Consider the following 17,741-nt stretch of genomic DNA (forward strand, 5'->3'; position numbering starts at 1 on the left):
TTTTTATCTGTTTCCCATGTTCTCAGTGTAAAATCTTTACACTGGCAAAGAAATACTGCCGTCGTATTGATTTATTCAGAAATACAAGTAAGGAATGTTCAAAGGAACTGCTAGCGGGATGACACGACAGCCTGAACTAAAAGTAGGAGCTCATTAAAATCCTGGGAGTGAAAGTCTGTCTGATGAGCAGGCGAGAGGGCAGCTAAAGAAAATAATAAAAGACAGTGATTTCTGAAATGTATGAACAACTCAGTAGAAGCTCACTGGCTTCTTTTAGAAGAGAGAAACTCAAACGGTAGTTGCAGTATACACATTACCATGCTAAGCAACTGCATTGGCAATATATGAATTTATTGCCTCGTGAGATCAATATAATTGAATTAATTCTGTGCATGACAACTTCTTTATGCTGAATAATTGAGCAGCGGCTCACTTCGACCCTTTCATATCTACAGTTCTTGCTATAAGGTGGCTCTGAGCGCTGTTGTTAATGACAGAGTGTGAAAAACACAGAGCAGACACTGAGCTACAATCCTGTCATTTTGTTTGGTCCAAGACTTTTTTCGACAAAAACAAACAGGTCTGAGGTAACAGTGGAGTCGGCGTGTTTGTGTGTTTTTGTTGTTATCATCCCACCACACAACCCACAGGAGTATCTGCTGGAAAACATCAAGACAACAAGAGGTTGAACTGAGAGAGAAGGTAATCACTACTGATAGCTAGGCACACATGAAACTCCCAATAACGTTTATTATTATTATCATTTTCTGCATTTTCCCAAAAGTTGTACACAAAAAACAAAACAAAATTCTTGTCCGTGCTTTGTCTCAGATGCACTGACGCCCACACTTCTGCTTCCCAATGATACGCCAGTTCACTCTCAATGATGATACAACATTTACTGCAGTGAAATAATCTTATGTGTTTGTTATGGAAGACAGAGTTGTGAAGTTCACTTTAAATCACCTATTTGAATTCTTAAAGGCACAGTGCGTAGCATTTCGGGGGCTCTATTGGCAGAAATGGAAAATAATATTATTATGTTAAGGCCTCTGAGCCAGATGAGCGGCGTTACTTTGCACTCGGCGGCTCACATTACTGCAGTCGTGGAAATGGAGTGAGCGGACCGGTATTCAGTTGGTTGCAATCTGCAACCAGAGACTGTATATAAGAAGAGGACGTTCTTTGCGACATCACCCATTGATTTGTGGACTGACTGATGTGGGAATCCTCGAATTCGGCATTTTGGGTGTCGCGATATTGTTTTTTTTGCAACCAGTGAAAGGAAGTGACCATATTTTGACTGCAAAGGAGTGACGAGGAGTGTACGGCTCTGGTAACGGCAGCGACCTGTCAATCACAAGTTAGCTCCGCCCTAGAGCATACCCTGCTGTCTATTTTATTCTAAATGGACCATCACCATACTGAATGAACATCATGCTGTATTGAAGACGACTTCAAAACTAGCAATTGAGACAATAAACTCATATTTACAATGTTTAATGACGTGATACTTAAAATGAGAAGAGTTATTTTCTCATAGAATTCTTTACAATCAGACTTCTCTTTGCAACCGGAGGAGTCGCCCCCTGATGGCCATTAGAAAGAATGCAAGTTCAATGCATTTTTCAGATCCAGAGGTTGCTGCCTGTCTGCAACACTAGATGCCACCAAATCGTACACACTGTGCCTTTAATCACAGCAGTAAGTCTGCAGTCTATTGTTTTTTTTACTGCTACCCGGAAATAAGAAGTACAAGCTATTAATCAATCATTAACACAACCAAAGTACCACAGTATGCTCTGTGACTGAATAAACAGTTTATGAAAAGAAATCTGCCTGGAAACAAGAGGTCAAAGTGTTTGCTACTTGTTCATTGTTGCTGACTCTACTTAAGAGACCTAAGACTGAGATCACACGTTGCTGAAAAAATGTCATTGCGACAAATAAATAATAGTTTAAAATAAAAACGCTCTTGCCTGTACACAATATATTACAGTGTGTATTCACAATTTATCATTATACAAAAAAATATATATGTAAAAAAAATGTCTTTTCAACTGTTTCCTGGAGTGAAAGTTCCACCAGAGAAGTCTTTACAGTGAACGTGAGCTGCCTCGTCAGCGTACAGAAATGATAGACAGTGGAGGAAATTGGCAAATAGGAACAGGACACCAATCAAAAGAATTTATAATGCGAAAACTCCACATAAGCACACCTATAGGGAGTTCATTGGTGCACTGTTGTTGGCCTTTGATTGAGTTCTGTACCTCAGCAGAGTCAAATCTCTGACTCATCATTTATAAATCCCAGACCGTCCAGACTTGAAATGGTGGCCATAGGTGTGAAGTGGTGCTCCCCGTTCCCTTTGAAGTCAACAGCAGAGTGATTATTGTTGGCACTGCAAGGTCTTCCAGACTCGGGTCCCAGGTGCTTTATCTCTGAAGTCCTGTTCTGGATCTGCGTGTATTCCGCCGACTGCCTCTTCCCCTCGCTTTCGCCGGTGCGCTTTGCAAACTTGAAGCACTCCTTTGTACGTCCCTGACTCCAGATCCAGAGTATGACGCCCATCAGGGAGAGACAAAGCAGCGACAGCAGAGCCACGGCCACCTCCAAACGGGTCACCCTGTGCGTGTCGCTTTGGTTCTCGGGGGACAGCGGGTCCTCGGTGTCCGGGCCTGGCGCCGGCCCCGGTGCGGCTGTGTTCAGACTGTGAGTAGAGTTTGAGGAATTTGTCACCTCGTTGCCGGGAGTCGTGCCGCCGGAGTTGAGCTGTAATCGATAAACCGCCACAGTCCGGTTGTACGCCCTCCCGTTGATCAGCTCCACCGAGTCACACGCGTAGAGGCCGGTGTCCGATTCCGAGGCGCCCAGGATGAGGAGCCCCTCGCTGTAGATGTAGTATTTGTTGCTGGAGTGAAGTGTTTGGTCAGAGAATCGCCACCGGACCTGAGCCAAGTTGGAGTGGAGCTGGCAAGGCAGCTGGATGTTGTTCTCTGGAACGAGGGTAAAGTCCACAGCCGCGACTGGATCTATAAATACACACACATTAAGTTGGTCTCTCCAAGTGCTGATGGATAAGATTCATACAAAGAGTATTGCCAGCAATACATGCAAAACAAGTCAACGTACCTGGCTGGGGACATCGCGTGATGTCTCCTTCCTTCAGACTCTGTATTGCAGTGCTTGAGGAGGAGGACGAGCTGTGGACTGAGGAGCACTGCTGGCTGGTGAAGTCCCAGACACAGTAAGGGTCCCTGGCCAGGATGCAGTCCACACAGGAGTCGTAGCGGCTGCAGTTACTGACCGGCATCTGGATGACGCCAAACTCTGAACCTGCATACAGTTGGCCCTATTGGCACACACACACACACACACACACACACACATTAGCCAAAAAGCATTTCATCTTCATTTCAACTGAAGCCTCTCTACTGCCTGTTAGAAGCAATTGAGTGATACAATTTAAATTAAGATATAAACTCTGACTGCCGCTTATTGTGCAATATTTGCCAATAAAAACATCAGTAAATGATTATAAACTATGATGACGGTGAGCTAACAAACCATATTTGCCACTGTGTGTTAAACTTCTTAAGAGTTACCTTGGTGGACGAGAGGCGCAGGATGCTAATAGGCACGGGGCTTTCATACAGCTGCATTTCCTCAATGATGAACATCTCTCCTGCGTAGTTGACAGCCTTCTGAATGTAACCGTTTTCTATCAGGACACACAAAAAAGAGGTACTGATGGCTTTAAAAGCTTACAATTAAAAAGGTATCAGATTCTGACTTTATCACCAGTGGATTCCGACGTGGAAACACAAACATCTTCTGTTTTTGCGCTTGCTTTTGTGCCTGGTTTGAAGTTGGAGAAAGTTGATGTCATAAAAAGTTTTCATCATGAATTCAAGGTAACACTGGGTGGGAAATTGATATACAATTGGTCATTTTGGGGGTGAAGTATTCCTTTAATATAAAATTACTTTTTTTTTTTATTTGACTGAACATTTGACATTATGGAGAAATACTTAAAACCAAGAATTTCAAGGGCTTTTAAGTTCAATCAACCAGAATATGCATAGAGAAAACTAATAGCCCCAAAATCAGTTCAGGTCTACTTTCATCTTTGTAAAACCTATTTTTTTTTAACAGATATCCCATAGTTTAGTTTACCAGTGCCAATGAACATGACTGCATATCTCTGTCCGTCCAGCGCCAACACTCTGTCCACCACAATCCGAGTCAGCAAAGCTCCCCTCTTGACCAGCAGCGGGCCTCCTGTCAGCGGGTGAACAGCATCGTCCATGAGGGGGCGGTCCCTGATGAACTGGAGGGTTTTGTCAGGAAGGTCCAGAGAGCGATTCATCCCCATGTTACGTGCCACGTTATTGATGCACTGAAATTGCAAAACCTCAGTTCAGAAGTGTGTGTGGTTATTTTTCATATTTTGCCTTGAACGCTTTGACATCCAGAATCACTTCTGGCTGCAACAAAGTCTGCAGACTCACCGCTCCCGGTCTGGGGACTGGCACCTCTCCGGTGTACATCACCCACTTCACGTGGGACGTCTCCACAGCGACAGGTGTCTTAAACTTGCCCTCGTTGAAAATGTTCCGGATGTCAGACACTCTAAATGCACATACTGCAGAAACCTGGGACAGGCTCCTGGAAATACCAAACCAAACCACATTTAGTCACGCAAACTGCTAAATACTATATATTTGAGTGACTGGAGAATATCTTTTAAATGTTATCTGTCAATAAAAAATAATAAATGACATTAATGACAATTTTTAGATTTTAATTTATTTGTGCCTGCTGTTTATTTAGACTGGATGTTATTGTGTTTTTAGCCTTTATATATAGATATATATCTATATATCTATCTATCTATCTATCTATATCTATATATATACATATATTTATCTATTTAATTAGTTATATACATTTGTGACTATTTTTTGCGACTAACAAATTGGACTGCCTTTTTGGATGTCTATGTAGGAAAAAATGAAAATCCTAATGGAAAGAAATACATATGATATATATTAACTGCTAAGTGGCGTATGTTGACATAATGAATGAAACAAAAGGACAATATTATTTAAAAGTTTTTGTTTTTGTTTTTGACCAGTCATTTTGTAAATATAGACACCTTTTTAAATCTTCCACATTGACTCCTACCTTGCCAAAACTCGATCCTAAGACATAAAACTACAGGATTTGAATTTAAGTACGTACGACTGCGGAGTGAAGACGGCGTAGAAGACGCTCTCCCTCCAGTCCTCGTCCTTCAGCAGGAAGACATCCTGGACAATGGGGGGCAGGCTGGGTTCAGGGAGGGAACAATCCAGACGAGCTTTCAGGAACGTCGTCCATTTCCTCTGCAGTGTCCGCTGGCCGCCCATATCCCCCTAAACACAGAGACAGATACTCCTCTTAACCACAACAACCAGACCAGTGTGTCAGACACTTTTATGCAGTATTTATTTAATCATACCTTGCAGACACGGGCCACTCGAGACACTGCAACTTTGCTGTAGAAGTCGTACTCCATGGCATTCTCACTGAAGAACATGTACACCTTATCATCATCACCATCAGGACTATCAAAACTCTCACCCACAAAGTCCATGTAGACAAAGTTTGGCTCTGAAATGAAGTAAAAAAAAAAAGTAAATAACATTTAGGACAGGTGCAAAAAAGTCTAGAAAAATGTTGCCTCAGTAACATTAAAGATATCTAAAAAATACTGTGTCATGCATAAATAGTGTTGCTGCAGTAGATTCCCTCTTAACTTAGCACACCATTATATAAAACTTGAATTTTTTTTTTGTTGCAGAACTCACCACTGAGCCAGGAGCTCTTAAACTCTGTGCGGAGAGCCAAGTCGGAGCTGCGCAGAACCACCGGCTCAGAGCCCAAGAAGTTGATGGATGTAGCAGAATACAGGTCATTTCCTGTCAGACAGGAAGAAGAGGTGAGGGGAAAGATTCCTGGAAATACATTATTCATATTAAAGGGGGAACAATATCTCATTTATATGCCGGCTAATCCAACCGTCTTTGTCTGACTAATTAGTGCGTACGTTGAGTGAGCAGGTAGCGCTATGAGGGTGCCATTTGTAACATGTGCCATTCAATTTGGAGCTCTGGTCTTGTGTGTCTAGTGAAATTCTGCACACAGTTATCACACGCCGATATTTTCTGTTGGTGCACTTTGAACGTTCAGCAGTTTTCTGTGCTTTGTTCCCGTTGGCAGCAAACCTGACTCAGACACTCACCGACCATGAGGGAGGAGTATCTCTGGAAGGGATCAAAAGGACACTTCCCCTTCCCCTCCTCCTGCTTTCCCTCCAGCCTCAGCTGTCCATTAACAAATGTCTGTCGGAAACGAAGGGAGGAGAGAGGACAGGAAAACTTGTTAAGAGAGAAATAAAAACGGTGCCAGTTTTATTCAGACACAGTACTGGGAAACAGTACTGAGTCTACCACCCTGTTTTAGCCCATTGACTACAACCTGCGTATTAACATTATTACTCACCATTCTCCAAAAGATAAAACATGATGAAGATATATATATATATATATATATATATATATATATATATGTGAAAGTTAGCTGTTGTTGTGGTTCTGCACATAGGAACCATTTAATTATCCTTGGTGATACATTTAAGAGGCTCCTTCCTCTGAGAGGTCAAATTACTGTTATTGTCAATGGAGTCTGGTGACTTTGAAGAGAGTATAGATAACAGCTTCAGTTCCTCGGCTGTCTGACTTCACGGTAAAGCAATGAAAATATTCTAAATATACATTGTACAAATGTACATTTAAACTGATATAGATATACGTTTATCTGCTGGCTACGTCCACAGCAGTACATTACTTTGCTCCCATGCTGGTACTCCCGTTTGTTTCTTCAAACTCGGGCCGTGCCGACCGCCAATCTACTGTCGGTAGTACACTGACTATGGATAAGGACCTCATACAACCCCACTTCAAAGCATCCACGCTATCCCTTTAAGTCAGGAGCACTGAAGCCCATGACGGGTTTCTAATCAAGATAAAGGAAAAGGGTTTGCAGATAATTTGAATGACTCAAACCATGACCACCCCCCCAGCTAATAAACAGAGGTCCTTGTCAACAGAAACAACATCTGAACTAACTCCCCATTGAATCTCTACTGACTAAAGTTTACTTACCATATAATCACAGATGGGGCTGAAAGCATTTGTGCCGCACACATACATAGTCGTGTCACTCACTCTGTGCAGGGTTCGAATGTAGTTACGGCATTCCACCTGCAACAAGATCCAGCAGAGGGAATGCCAAGGTCAGAGCTCTGTTAGTTCAGCCGCAAAAACACAAACATGCCACACACACACACACGTACACACACACACGGACACACACCACGAAGGCACAGGCTGCCTGGGGTTGAGCTGGTGACCAGAAGGTCAAGGCTGTGTACATGCATTTTCCTCTTGTGCCTTTATTTGGACATTTGGTACAGAGCTGTAAGCAAAGCGCTTCAAAGAGAGTTCTGTGTAGACTTGAAAAAAAGAAAGACTCCCATATAAATGATTTACAAATGCACAGAGATAAACTTCATAGGGGGATGAACTGCTTTCACTCAACAGCCATCCTTTAAGGCCGTGTCCTTACCCCAGAAGTAAAACGTTAGCGTATGCGAGCTCTGTTTTGAAAGACGTTTCACAAACCTCAGCATGTTTTCCTTTGTACGTGCACTCCCTCTGTTTCTCCTCTGTGACTCGCCAATACACCTGCATCAACAGAGGGGAAAAGTGTCTCGTCAAAGCACATAGGAAAACGGTGTCGCAACTAGAAGCCCGTCGGCAGTGGTGCTGTGGCCCGTTTTCTCTCACACGTTTCACTGGTTGTCTAACGCCAAGACCAGTCAGTACACTCACATAGGGGGGAGTACCTGCAGGCTGGGACACCAGTCCCTCTTCCGTTGTGACTGTTAGCTGTGCAACTACAATTATGAACCCACAGACCACTGTGTGGAGCCCAACAAGACCATTATTCATTCAAATCCCTCATGCAAATGTGCACGGGGCCAAATAGAAAACAGTGTTGAACTGGCAGCTGATGTGAGAGCAGTTCATCACGCAATCTGGCGTGTTTCTGTGAGCCAAGGTACAGTCTCTCAAAATAGTGAAAGAGGGCAGAGAAAGATACACAAAGAATACACTTACTGGAGGCATGAACTGATTTATCAAATGTTACTGAAATGTTCTCGCGCCATGATAAACGGGATACTTTCCCTTTGTGAGGCTCCAAAAGTCCTTCAGACGTGCTGAGGGAAACATTTTAAACTCATAATTTACATCGACACCACCACCGTTACCTCTGATGTAGGGTCACAAATAGACATTACTTCATTTTAAAGGGGACATATCATGAAAAATTCACTTCTTTTAGTGCTTATACACATATATTTGGGTATCTGGAGTGCCTACCAACCGTTAAATTGTGAACTAAGACGGCCGAGTCATTTTTTTGTGGGCTGCCAAGATCAGATATCATGTGATTCAAAAAGCCAAAATTAGATTTAGCTCCCCTTCCTATGTCACATGCAGGCTCATTAGAATATACCGACTTCCGTCTGAGTATCTCCGCCCACAGTTTGAGAACTACCTTTGCAAAGGTGCGCTGTATTTTTCTCAAAAGGCCGAACAGAGCAGACTGGGCTTTTTTGAGAGGGAGCCTTAAAGAGACAGGCGCTAAAACGGAGCGTTTCAGACAGAGGGTGAATACAGGCCTATTCAGACACACAGTATGAGAAAAATAATGTTTCTTTAACATTAAAGCATGTAAACATGTTCTAGCAGAAACCCCAAACACAAGTATGAACTGAAAAATGAGCATAATTTGTCTCCTTGAAAGGATTGTACTATATTATATATTATTATAATATTATATTATGAACTAAAACATTTAGGAACCACTGATATAACCTCCGGCCTCGAGTGGCTTACTGATTATTTGATGATATGCCTTCAATAAACTTCAATAAAATATCAAACATTTTTAAAACATCTTTCAATTTTAATCTGCAATAGTTGGATGTTTATTGAGAGTTATTGAATCTGCCAAAAGATCATTTGAATGTTAAAATATAAGTGTTCTGCAGGCTTTTGTCTTTTAAAAACGTCTGCAAACACAACACAGCTGATCAGAACAGACATTTTGTTGTCTTCTCATCTCTTTTTGGATGAATCCCTTCACGTGTTCTTACCGCAGCCTTTCTGACGGAGACGTCGTTGATGTCCAGAGCGTATACGGCCTCTCGGGCCCCCAGCAGCAGCACGCCCAGGTCCTCTCTCATCAACATAGTGGAGTAGTTGAAGATCCCCTCTTCTTTGAACAACTTCTGCTCGTCTAAAAAAAAAAAAAGTAGAGCATCTGCATTACTTATCTATGTGTTAGCCGTTGTGACTCTGTGCAGTTGGGAAAACGCTCCCACAGCAAAAAATAAAATGCTAATTCATTGAAATTGTACAAACTTGTCCAAGCCAAGCAGAAAAACGAAGAAGTTAAAGTTACACTGCTTATTCATACATCATGAAGCTGTGATGAATTCTATTTACTGGTCAAACAGAGAAGTAAATCTTCCAGAAACAGAAGGAATACCCCATGACATATTAGCGGGGAAGCACAGAGGACTTACTCTGGTAGGGGACGGTCTTTCGTGGGACACAATAGTGAGTGTTGAGTGCACTGTATGAAACATGGGGCATCAATCCACAGACGATGCTCAGGGCCCAGAGAAGAAACATGGCTCAAAGTCCGGGTTTGACTAAGTGTGGAAGAGCTGCACAGTCCAGCTCTGCCGCCAAAGCACCCGATCAGAGATAGAACATGGTTTAGTGTCTCAGTCCAGATGTTGCCGCCGCTCCGGCACAAGTCGTCCTTGTGATGCAGCTCATAAGTGTGTTTAACCAGGCCCGTGGGGTGCGGCTCAGGCAGTGTCCTGCGTGGTGAGGAGCTCTCTATGTCGGCGTTAGCCTCCAGCGCAGCGCTAATGAGCTACTGGTGTCCTCTCTGGAAGGAGGAGCAGGAGCCATGCTGCCCAGCTACTGGTGAGGGATGCTGGAGGAGATCATCTTCATGGTGCCCATCTCTAGGAGAGATATGAAAACATCTACATTATTAAAGAGATCAGTGACTTATTAATTAATTCTGGGAATTAAATTAATTAAATTAATCTAATTAAAGCCTGGAATTAATTCTTAATAAGTCTTAATAAATCCCCCTCTTCTGTTGCACACTTCATCATTCGTGGATGATTATTATAAAGACAATAACCGCAGTATGAATGTGATTGTGTCTACCAGCAGTTATTTATTTAATATAATTATCAAAAAGAAAATATATGCAGTAAATGGACCGGTAGCAGGAATGAAAGAAACATAGACATCAGATCTTTCAGACCGTTCACTAGAAAACTGGAGAAAATCCTGCTTCTTAAAGTTGAGACGAAATGAAAAATCCCCAGTGATACTGTGCACCTATTTAACAATTTATGCAAAATAAATATAAAAAAAATCTATTTCTTTGTATTCCTACATCAAAATCCAATCATCTTTTCCTCCCTGTGAAACAAATATATATATATTTATATATATATTTATATATGCACACAATACAATATTTATACAATGACCCTTAAAAGGAATGAGAACAGAATAATAAAAAATAAATAATTGGATTGCATGTAACTATTATATGTTAAATAACTAAAGCATGTTAGCTTACATGTTAGCAGCACTAAAGCACGTGAAAAACATCAGCTAGTAGCAGCCAGATTGCTCATGTCTGTACCTTTAACTCTCACAAACACAAACACCATAGATAAGCAAATGCACACGGTATGATGAACCTTCATTTTAATACCGCGGTACACCCTGATACCAGGATACCGTTACAGCCCCACTCATTAGAGACAGATTAAACCCAGAACGGTCAAAATCAGCCAAAATATCCTGACTTCAGTGCAGAGTATCAGGTCAAAAACACTGGATCCTACAATTCTCAAACTCAAAAGTATCTTCGGTTTGACTCTCCCTGCTTGGTAAATATTCCTTTCAAATGTCCCAAGTTCCCCCAATGTTGTTATCAGAGGCTTTCTGATAGAAATTGTGGTCGGAAGTATATTTGTCAAAAAAAGACAAACGGTATATGCAAAACAGGGGCAAACGCCACCTCGTTGTTACATCAGAGGAGTGCAGCACCACTTACAGTCACAACAATGAGAAGTCATAGGTGTAAAGCTCACAGAGGAAACTGGTGTCAAGTGACATTCTGCCATGCTGCCCCACCGACCCCCCACTCTCTCTCTTCCTCCTCCACTCTGGCTCTTCCTGTCCTCCTCCCTGATAAGAACCTGCTTCCTCTGGGCTCAGCGGGGTCTACGCAGCAGAGGGGGGGGGGTCAGTTCAGGTTTGGGCATGCATGCAGATCACAATAATACACAGCTCCACAAAGCTCCATCCCTACCCTGGGATTCACACTGTATGAGACCTTCCACTTCTTTGGCGAATCTTCTCTCTGTTTTGACAAACTGAGCGGCGCAGCCTCATTCAAAATTCATCAAGGCACTTTTTTTTTTCTTCTTCTCAGAATAACACACAAAGCATACTTTAAGAGCAGACTCGCGAGGTAAAAAAAAAAAAAACTACACTCTTTATCTTTTTTTGTTTTTGGTGCATGCCGCTCAAAAACAAAAAGCAGCCGCACCACACAGCCGCGTTGCAAGTGTTGTTTGGGTTTTTTTAGCTCGCAGAGAGAGAGAGAGAGAGAAAATACAGCAGAATTCACAGAGTTGCGTCCCTTGAGACACACACCAGACTGTTTGACAGAAACTTAAATGACAGCATCCAACATTTCCTCGAGAGACAGACAGGCGCTCGACTCCCTTGTGCCTCTGAACAACCTCGGGTTTTTGAATGTGCGTTTTGCAAAAAAACTGCCGTTGCTCTCACCTCGCTGTTACTTGACACAGCGGGGCGAGCTGCTGCATGTTGTTGCTGCTCATCTGTTGTCAGAGCGCCGGTGTCTTGCATGTCTTTTCCCCTCAGGCTGTGAGGGGGGGGGGGGGGGGGGGGGGGGGGGGGGGTTCTGTGTCGGTTGAGCGCTACAGCTGAATGAAATGACTGCAGGTTGTTTTTCCACGGAGTTTGACATATGCTTCCAAACAGTGCAGACAGGCAGGTACGGCTGCACCAATAGAAGAGCGTGCAGCAGTCGTCCCTCTGTTCTCTGTTCCTTTGTTTATCTATGGTCACACTCACACACTGACATGTGCACGTGTGGCCAGGGTGTGTGTCTGAGTATGTGTGTGTGTGTGTGTGTTTGGGGGGGTGCACAGCTGAGGGTTTTTTTTAGACAAAACTTCACCATTCACCAGTTGCACAGAGCTGCTCTTCTTATAAAAAAAGACTCTTAAATTTGGTCTGTCAAGTTACTTAAGTCAAATGAAATGAATTTTTTTTTCACTCTTTTCTTTACATTACATTTCTAACTTTGAAAAGATCTCAACATCAACGTCAAGTCATTTAAATGTTAAATTGTTGAATGAAAACACAACACTGACATATCGTCGCCTTACGCCGAAAACACACCAGAGCAGCCTGCCGAGCAAAGTCTATGTAAAGCAGCGGGCGGCTGAACTAAACCTGGGGCATAGTTTAAATTTTAGCGGCAAAGTGTGGCCAGAGAAAAGCTGCAGCCAATACTAGAGTCATGTGACATGTTGACATGTGGCGTTAGGCTGTAAATGTGTTGTGGTGAACATTTTATCGACCTATTGACACATTCAGCGGTCACAGAACAGCATCAGCATTCATCTGGAGTCGAGTGTTTGGCCACCTGATGAACAAAAGTCCAATATTGACTCTACTTTCGGTCTGTTCAGGTCAACTCCACAGGGAAACAAGTGTGGCTTTTTATCTGCTAAATGCTGCACTTCCTTCACCAGCTGGTTGCTAACTTTGTCTGTTATTTGGTGCTCCTCAGGAGGCTTTTACTTAATGTTGCTGCGAGCAGCTGGCCTGTTGCGATAACTACTTTTTTTGGATGTTATTTTGTCCCCGAAATAATTGCGAAGTACATCCCATCAAAGAGCGATGAACGTTTAATTCTTGAGAATATTCCAACATTGGAATTGGTACGTGAACAGGTATATTAAAATAATCTAAAGAAATAAAACATAGGTAAAAAAAATCTAAATACAATTATTAAAATGGCCTCTCAGGCTCTGTTACCAACAAGTCTTATAACGAGGCAAAACCCTGACTATTCTGGCATCGTGTTGGCTGAAATGTTGGTGACACTCTTTATCATGAAAAACAAACACGCATGTAAACACAACGGACGAAATCGAGGTCAACAAAAACGATTGAGGTCAATGGTGTCAATATGGTGGAAGGCTCAGCGAGCAGAGTTTGTGGGTCAAAAGAAGCGAACACTTTCCATAGAGTCTTCTGGTTCGTCACCATGAGCAAAACCTTTCACATAGTAATGAAAAAACATAAGAAATATTGATTATTGCTGCTTCAAGATTTCCATTTGAGCAATAATCAATATAATGCATGGATTAAAGTAACTTTGGGTGTAAGATTATGACTATTTACGTCTCTGTGTCCTCCACCTTTGCTACTTCTTTGTTCTTTATAATTCATCAGGAAAGACCCTCCCATGGACTGTTTGACCCCTTACCTGATAGAAGAAGGCCTCACAACATCAATGCCAAAACCCATTTGTTAATGGTGCAATAGCTTTAGTAGCTGCAGACTCGATGTCATGTTACAAAGGGGTTCATGACCCTTTTGTTTATTAATCACACACCTTTATTTGTACAAGTAAGTCATTATTAAAGGCGTGTGGAATTCCACTGATTGTGTATAACATTTTCTTCAGTTAACGATTTATTAACCAAAGTTTATGATAACATCTGAGTGTGCTCTCCTCTGAGGCAAAGCGTACCATGAGAAAGGCCATTATGAGATCCAGTTATGTCTTTTGTTTACACTGATTCGTGTACAGGCAGCAAAAGCTGCGGGGCCAATACATCAATCACCCTGTGACACATGCACACTAGAGAAGAAGTGGAATATCTATGAATGGCGTTGTTCATGAGTAAAATAGTACAGTATCTGCATAAAACGTCGATCACTATGAACCACAAAAGGCACAGTCGACATCGGGGAAGATGAGCTGAACAGCGAGAGTGTGACTTCAAATAGTTTCTTTACATCCCAATGTGAAAATGAATCTCCCACCTTAAACAGGTTAGCACAGCGGCTACTGGTGGTTTTTGTTGTGTTCAATCGTCAACTGTGGGTTAAACAGGCTGCACGCGAACCAGTACAATACGCTGAAGAAGCCTTCCAGTCGTATCTCCACGCACTCCAACCACTTGAAGCGCGAGGATATTTATAGCCTGCTCAGGGGAGCCTCCACCGTACCTTCAGTACCCTACGATGGATTCTCACCACGACTTGGTGTACAAAGTACAAAAAAAAAACTCCAAACAGCAGAGTGTGAAGCGTGCACAGACAGGCGCACTGGTGCCATCGTCACCCTGAGTCATAACAAAATCCCAAAAGCCTTGTGAACAGTCAAACAGCTGTGACTGCGTGGGCCTCGGCTTCATTTGTATGACTGCCCTAAAGTTTGTGCTGTTTGGGGCGAGGCCTCCTCCTCCTCCGGCTGTAACTGATTTACCCGACTGGCTGACTAACTGGTCTGCGGGTTCGACGCTGGTTGAGTCGCTGGCTGACTGCCAGGGTGCCTGTTTTGCAGCCAGTCAGACGTAGTATGCTGGCTGGCCGGCTGGTGAGCCGACCATGATACAGTCTTCCATCACAGGGGCCTAAACAGGAAACCGGTTGTGGGAGGCTGCTCACCTTTGACACTCCTTGTGTCACAGACTCTGTTGTGAAACACTCACTGGAAAACACACACACCCTCAAGTTCAGCAACGGGTTATATTTTTGCAAGCGCAGATGGCTGAAACAAACCGTTCTCTTTGACATAATGACGGTGGCTCGCCACCTTTTGTTTTGATGTGCAGCAGAGTTGTAATTAGCTGAAAATGATACTTCAAAAACATGCTGTGCTCGTTCACGTTATACCGCACGCATCATTAACCTGATGGATAACTAAGCAAACAACAAAATTACAAATGCAACAACCTGTTCAATAAGATAGTTGCCTCTGCTCTGACAAACGACTTTGTTATTGATGAGACAAGTCTGGTTGAGTGTGAGTGCCCGCTTGAACGCACACATACACACACAAACACACACACAGAGGAACACACACCCGGGCAAGTTTCAGCAGGAGCTGGGGCACAAAAGGAAAATATGAACACTCGAAAATCTCTTTCTGCTCTACCTGTGTTGTGTGACAAGTTCACTGACAGACGGGAACACCCAAGAAAACAAAATGCCGTGTTTGGATTGAAAATCAAAGCCAAGGACTCTACAGAGTCAATACCAGGCCAACTCTTTCAATATTTGTTCATTTTTCCAATATTTTCTGAATCGTTTGGTCTATAAAATGTTAGAAAATAGTGACAAGTGTCCAAGGTGACGTCTTCTGATGTCTCGTTTTGTCTGAGCAGCGCTCCAACACCCAACGATTTTCACTTTACAATGATGTGAAGCACAGAAAAGCAGCAAATCCTCACATTGGAGAACCTGGAACAAAAGAACGTTTGCTATTTCTTGCCTTGAACCAATCATCGATTATTGGGAAATCACTCCAGCTTCAGTCAGCACAATGAATTATGTGTTCAGAAGAATGGCAAGACGATCATGGAAGCGCCAGATACTAAAAAAAAAATCTATACAAAAAAATACAATGTGCCACTCACAACAACTAAACTGCTTTTTCCTGTTGTCGTTCTCCGGAGTCATGTGATCAAATTAGGCCTGTCGCTATAATTACTATGTTGATTTATCGTACGATATGAAGATTACCCCGATCATTTCCAACATAATTGACTTATTGTACGATGTATGGACATGACCTCAATCATTGTTGCTGACCTCGATGTTGTCCGTTGTGTTTACATAAGAATGTCACCAACATTTTAGCCAACATGATGCACAGCATGAGTACACAGCAGGGTTTTCACTGCCATTATAAGATTTGGACATTGCGCATTTTTGTTAACAAAGCTTTTTTGGCATTTGAATTCCAATGTCTGAATATCTTTAATGAATTAAAAGTTTGTTGTCTTTTTTTTAAGGATATGCCTGCGTTATTTTGTTATTATATTATATCAGCGGCATAAAATGGTCGTTCGTTCAACAAAATCTGTTATGGTGACAGGCCTATACCAAATCTCTAAAAGTCACTTTACTGACCATCGGTGTCCATCTGATCATAAGCTCGTATGATCAGCCATGTGTCAAATAAAGCCTTAAATGACTTGTATGTGTCTCATCAGCAGTAACTCACTGGTTTATATTTAACATGTGAGTCAGTGATGCTGCCACTTTAAACAGACTGTGTTTTTTACCTGTAGAAAAACGTTGGCACGTGAGCTGTGTGTCTTCACTGTTGACATGTAAAACAACATGAAGCAGCAGTTCAGAGAACATCCAGTGAGTTCAACTTGACACCGAATAAAATAGCTTTCTTTTTACGCATTGATGACTGCTCATTGCAAACACTGGTGTGGTGCACTAACAGTAAAACACGAAGGAGACGTGAATCATTTCCAGCTCAGAGTTCCAGTGTATTATTTGTGCCGTTGCAGTGTGCGGCCCTGCCTCGACACCCCGTGACCCCACTGAGCTGCAGTATGACAGCTAAGATTGGGCAATCCCCCGAGCAAGTAAGTGCACTGACAGCACTTAGTATATATCCTCAGCTCGCTCAGCCAGACGCATGCGTATCGTGTGTTTTTATTCTCACCATCCATAAAACTTCACACCCTTAAAATGCACGTTGACCTCATAACATTCAGCCAGAGAGGTGCAAACACATTTGGATTTAGTTAGTGAATTATTGATGTAGCAGTATTGACTTTTAGCTGTGCAAAGAAATATAAACCTGCACCATTTCTTTATGTTTCCTTTTGTGGATTATTTACGAGATATTTTAAACTAACTGGTTCGTCATTTGTTTTTAAAACTGTTTGTGGTTCCAAATAATGTCCCCACGGGATTGAACCACATGTACCCGTCGCTTTGACACTTCCCCAGCGACAGAACAAGTTGGAGCGTTTTTGCCTCACCGTCACGCTGTCTGCGCTGCGGTGTGAAGTGTTTGCAGCCTAAACCCATATCCTACTACTGCTTAGTCTAGCTTTCGCCTGCTATTATTAGATCTATCCGATAATCTTAGATAAGACAGATAAGTTACAGTGTGTGTGCATCCTCTCAACCACACAGGTTGCCAATCCAATTCCCACAACCAGCCCGGGCTCCGTGGAAAAAAATATATATATAAAGCCTGTGGGAGCAACAACAACACAAAAACAAAAACCTGCGCACAAACAAGTGAATAAGTCACAACAGCGGCTCGCGAGTCCGCTTCAGACTCACCGTACAGGGGTTGTGAAAGATCCACATTGGAGACAGTAGAGACCGCTGCTGTCGTTCTAGTCCTGGATCCGGCTCGACGCTCTCCGCTCCACCTGTAACGTTCACTCCAACATCTAATTCCTGCAGGGAGCGACTCTACCAGGCAGCTCT

General features: G+C 42.6%; 1 protein-coding gene across 2 annotated transcripts; it reads right to left on the minus strand.

Moving 5' to 3' along the window:
• Nucleotides 1–730: 730 nt before the first annotated feature.
• On the minus strand, nucleotides 731–17,697 carry LOC306694707 (semaphorin-4E). 2 transcript variants are annotated; one of them, XM_079157654.1, is made up of 14 exons: nucleotides 17,592–17,697; nucleotides 9,701–10,153; nucleotides 9,269–9,411; nucleotides 7,728–7,790; nucleotides 7,209–7,307; nucleotides 6,287–6,386; nucleotides 5,853–5,963; nucleotides 5,504–5,655; nucleotides 5,245–5,417; nucleotides 4,512–4,668; nucleotides 4,177–4,399; nucleotides 3,606–3,721; nucleotides 3,133–3,352; nucleotides 731–3,032 (listed from the first exon to the last, which is right to left on the minus strand). In XM_079157654.1, exons 2-14 carry the CDS (start codon nucleotides 9,807–9,809, stop codon nucleotides 2,281–2,283), a joined length of 2,418 nt encoding a protein of 805 aa, XP_079013780.1. In that variant the 5' UTR covers nucleotides 9,810–10,153; nucleotides 17,592–17,697; the 3' UTR covers nucleotides 731–2,280. The 2 variants fall into 2 exon arrangements, with proteins under 2 accessions (XP_079013780.1, XP_079013781.1); XM_079157655.1 differs by having other exon boundaries at nucleotides 17,597–17,676.
• Nucleotides 17,698–17,741: the final 44 nt, after the last annotated feature.

Source organism: Pholis gunnellus (assembly GCF_910591455.1).
Source record: "Pholis gunnellus genome assembly, chromosome: 4".
Taxonomy (NCBI): domain Eukaryota; kingdom Metazoa; phylum Chordata; class Actinopteri; order Perciformes; family Pholidae; genus Pholis; species Pholis gunnellus.

Bases quoted from the DNA above. Each gene is read 5' to 3' on its own strand.
- LOC306694707 (XM_079157654.1), bottom strand. From the start codon at position 9,809: ATGTTTCTTCTCTGGGCCCTGAGCATCGTCTGTGGATTGATGCCCCAT. The intron at 9,412-9,700 runs GTAAGTCCTCTG...TTTTTTTTTTAG, and splicing joins AAAGACCGTCCCCTACCAGA to ACGAGCAGAAGTTGTTCAAA. The intron at 3,033-3,132 runs GTACGTTGACTT...GTGTATTTATAG, and splicing joins CACGCGATGTCCCCAGCCAG to ATCCAGTCGCGGCTGTGGAC.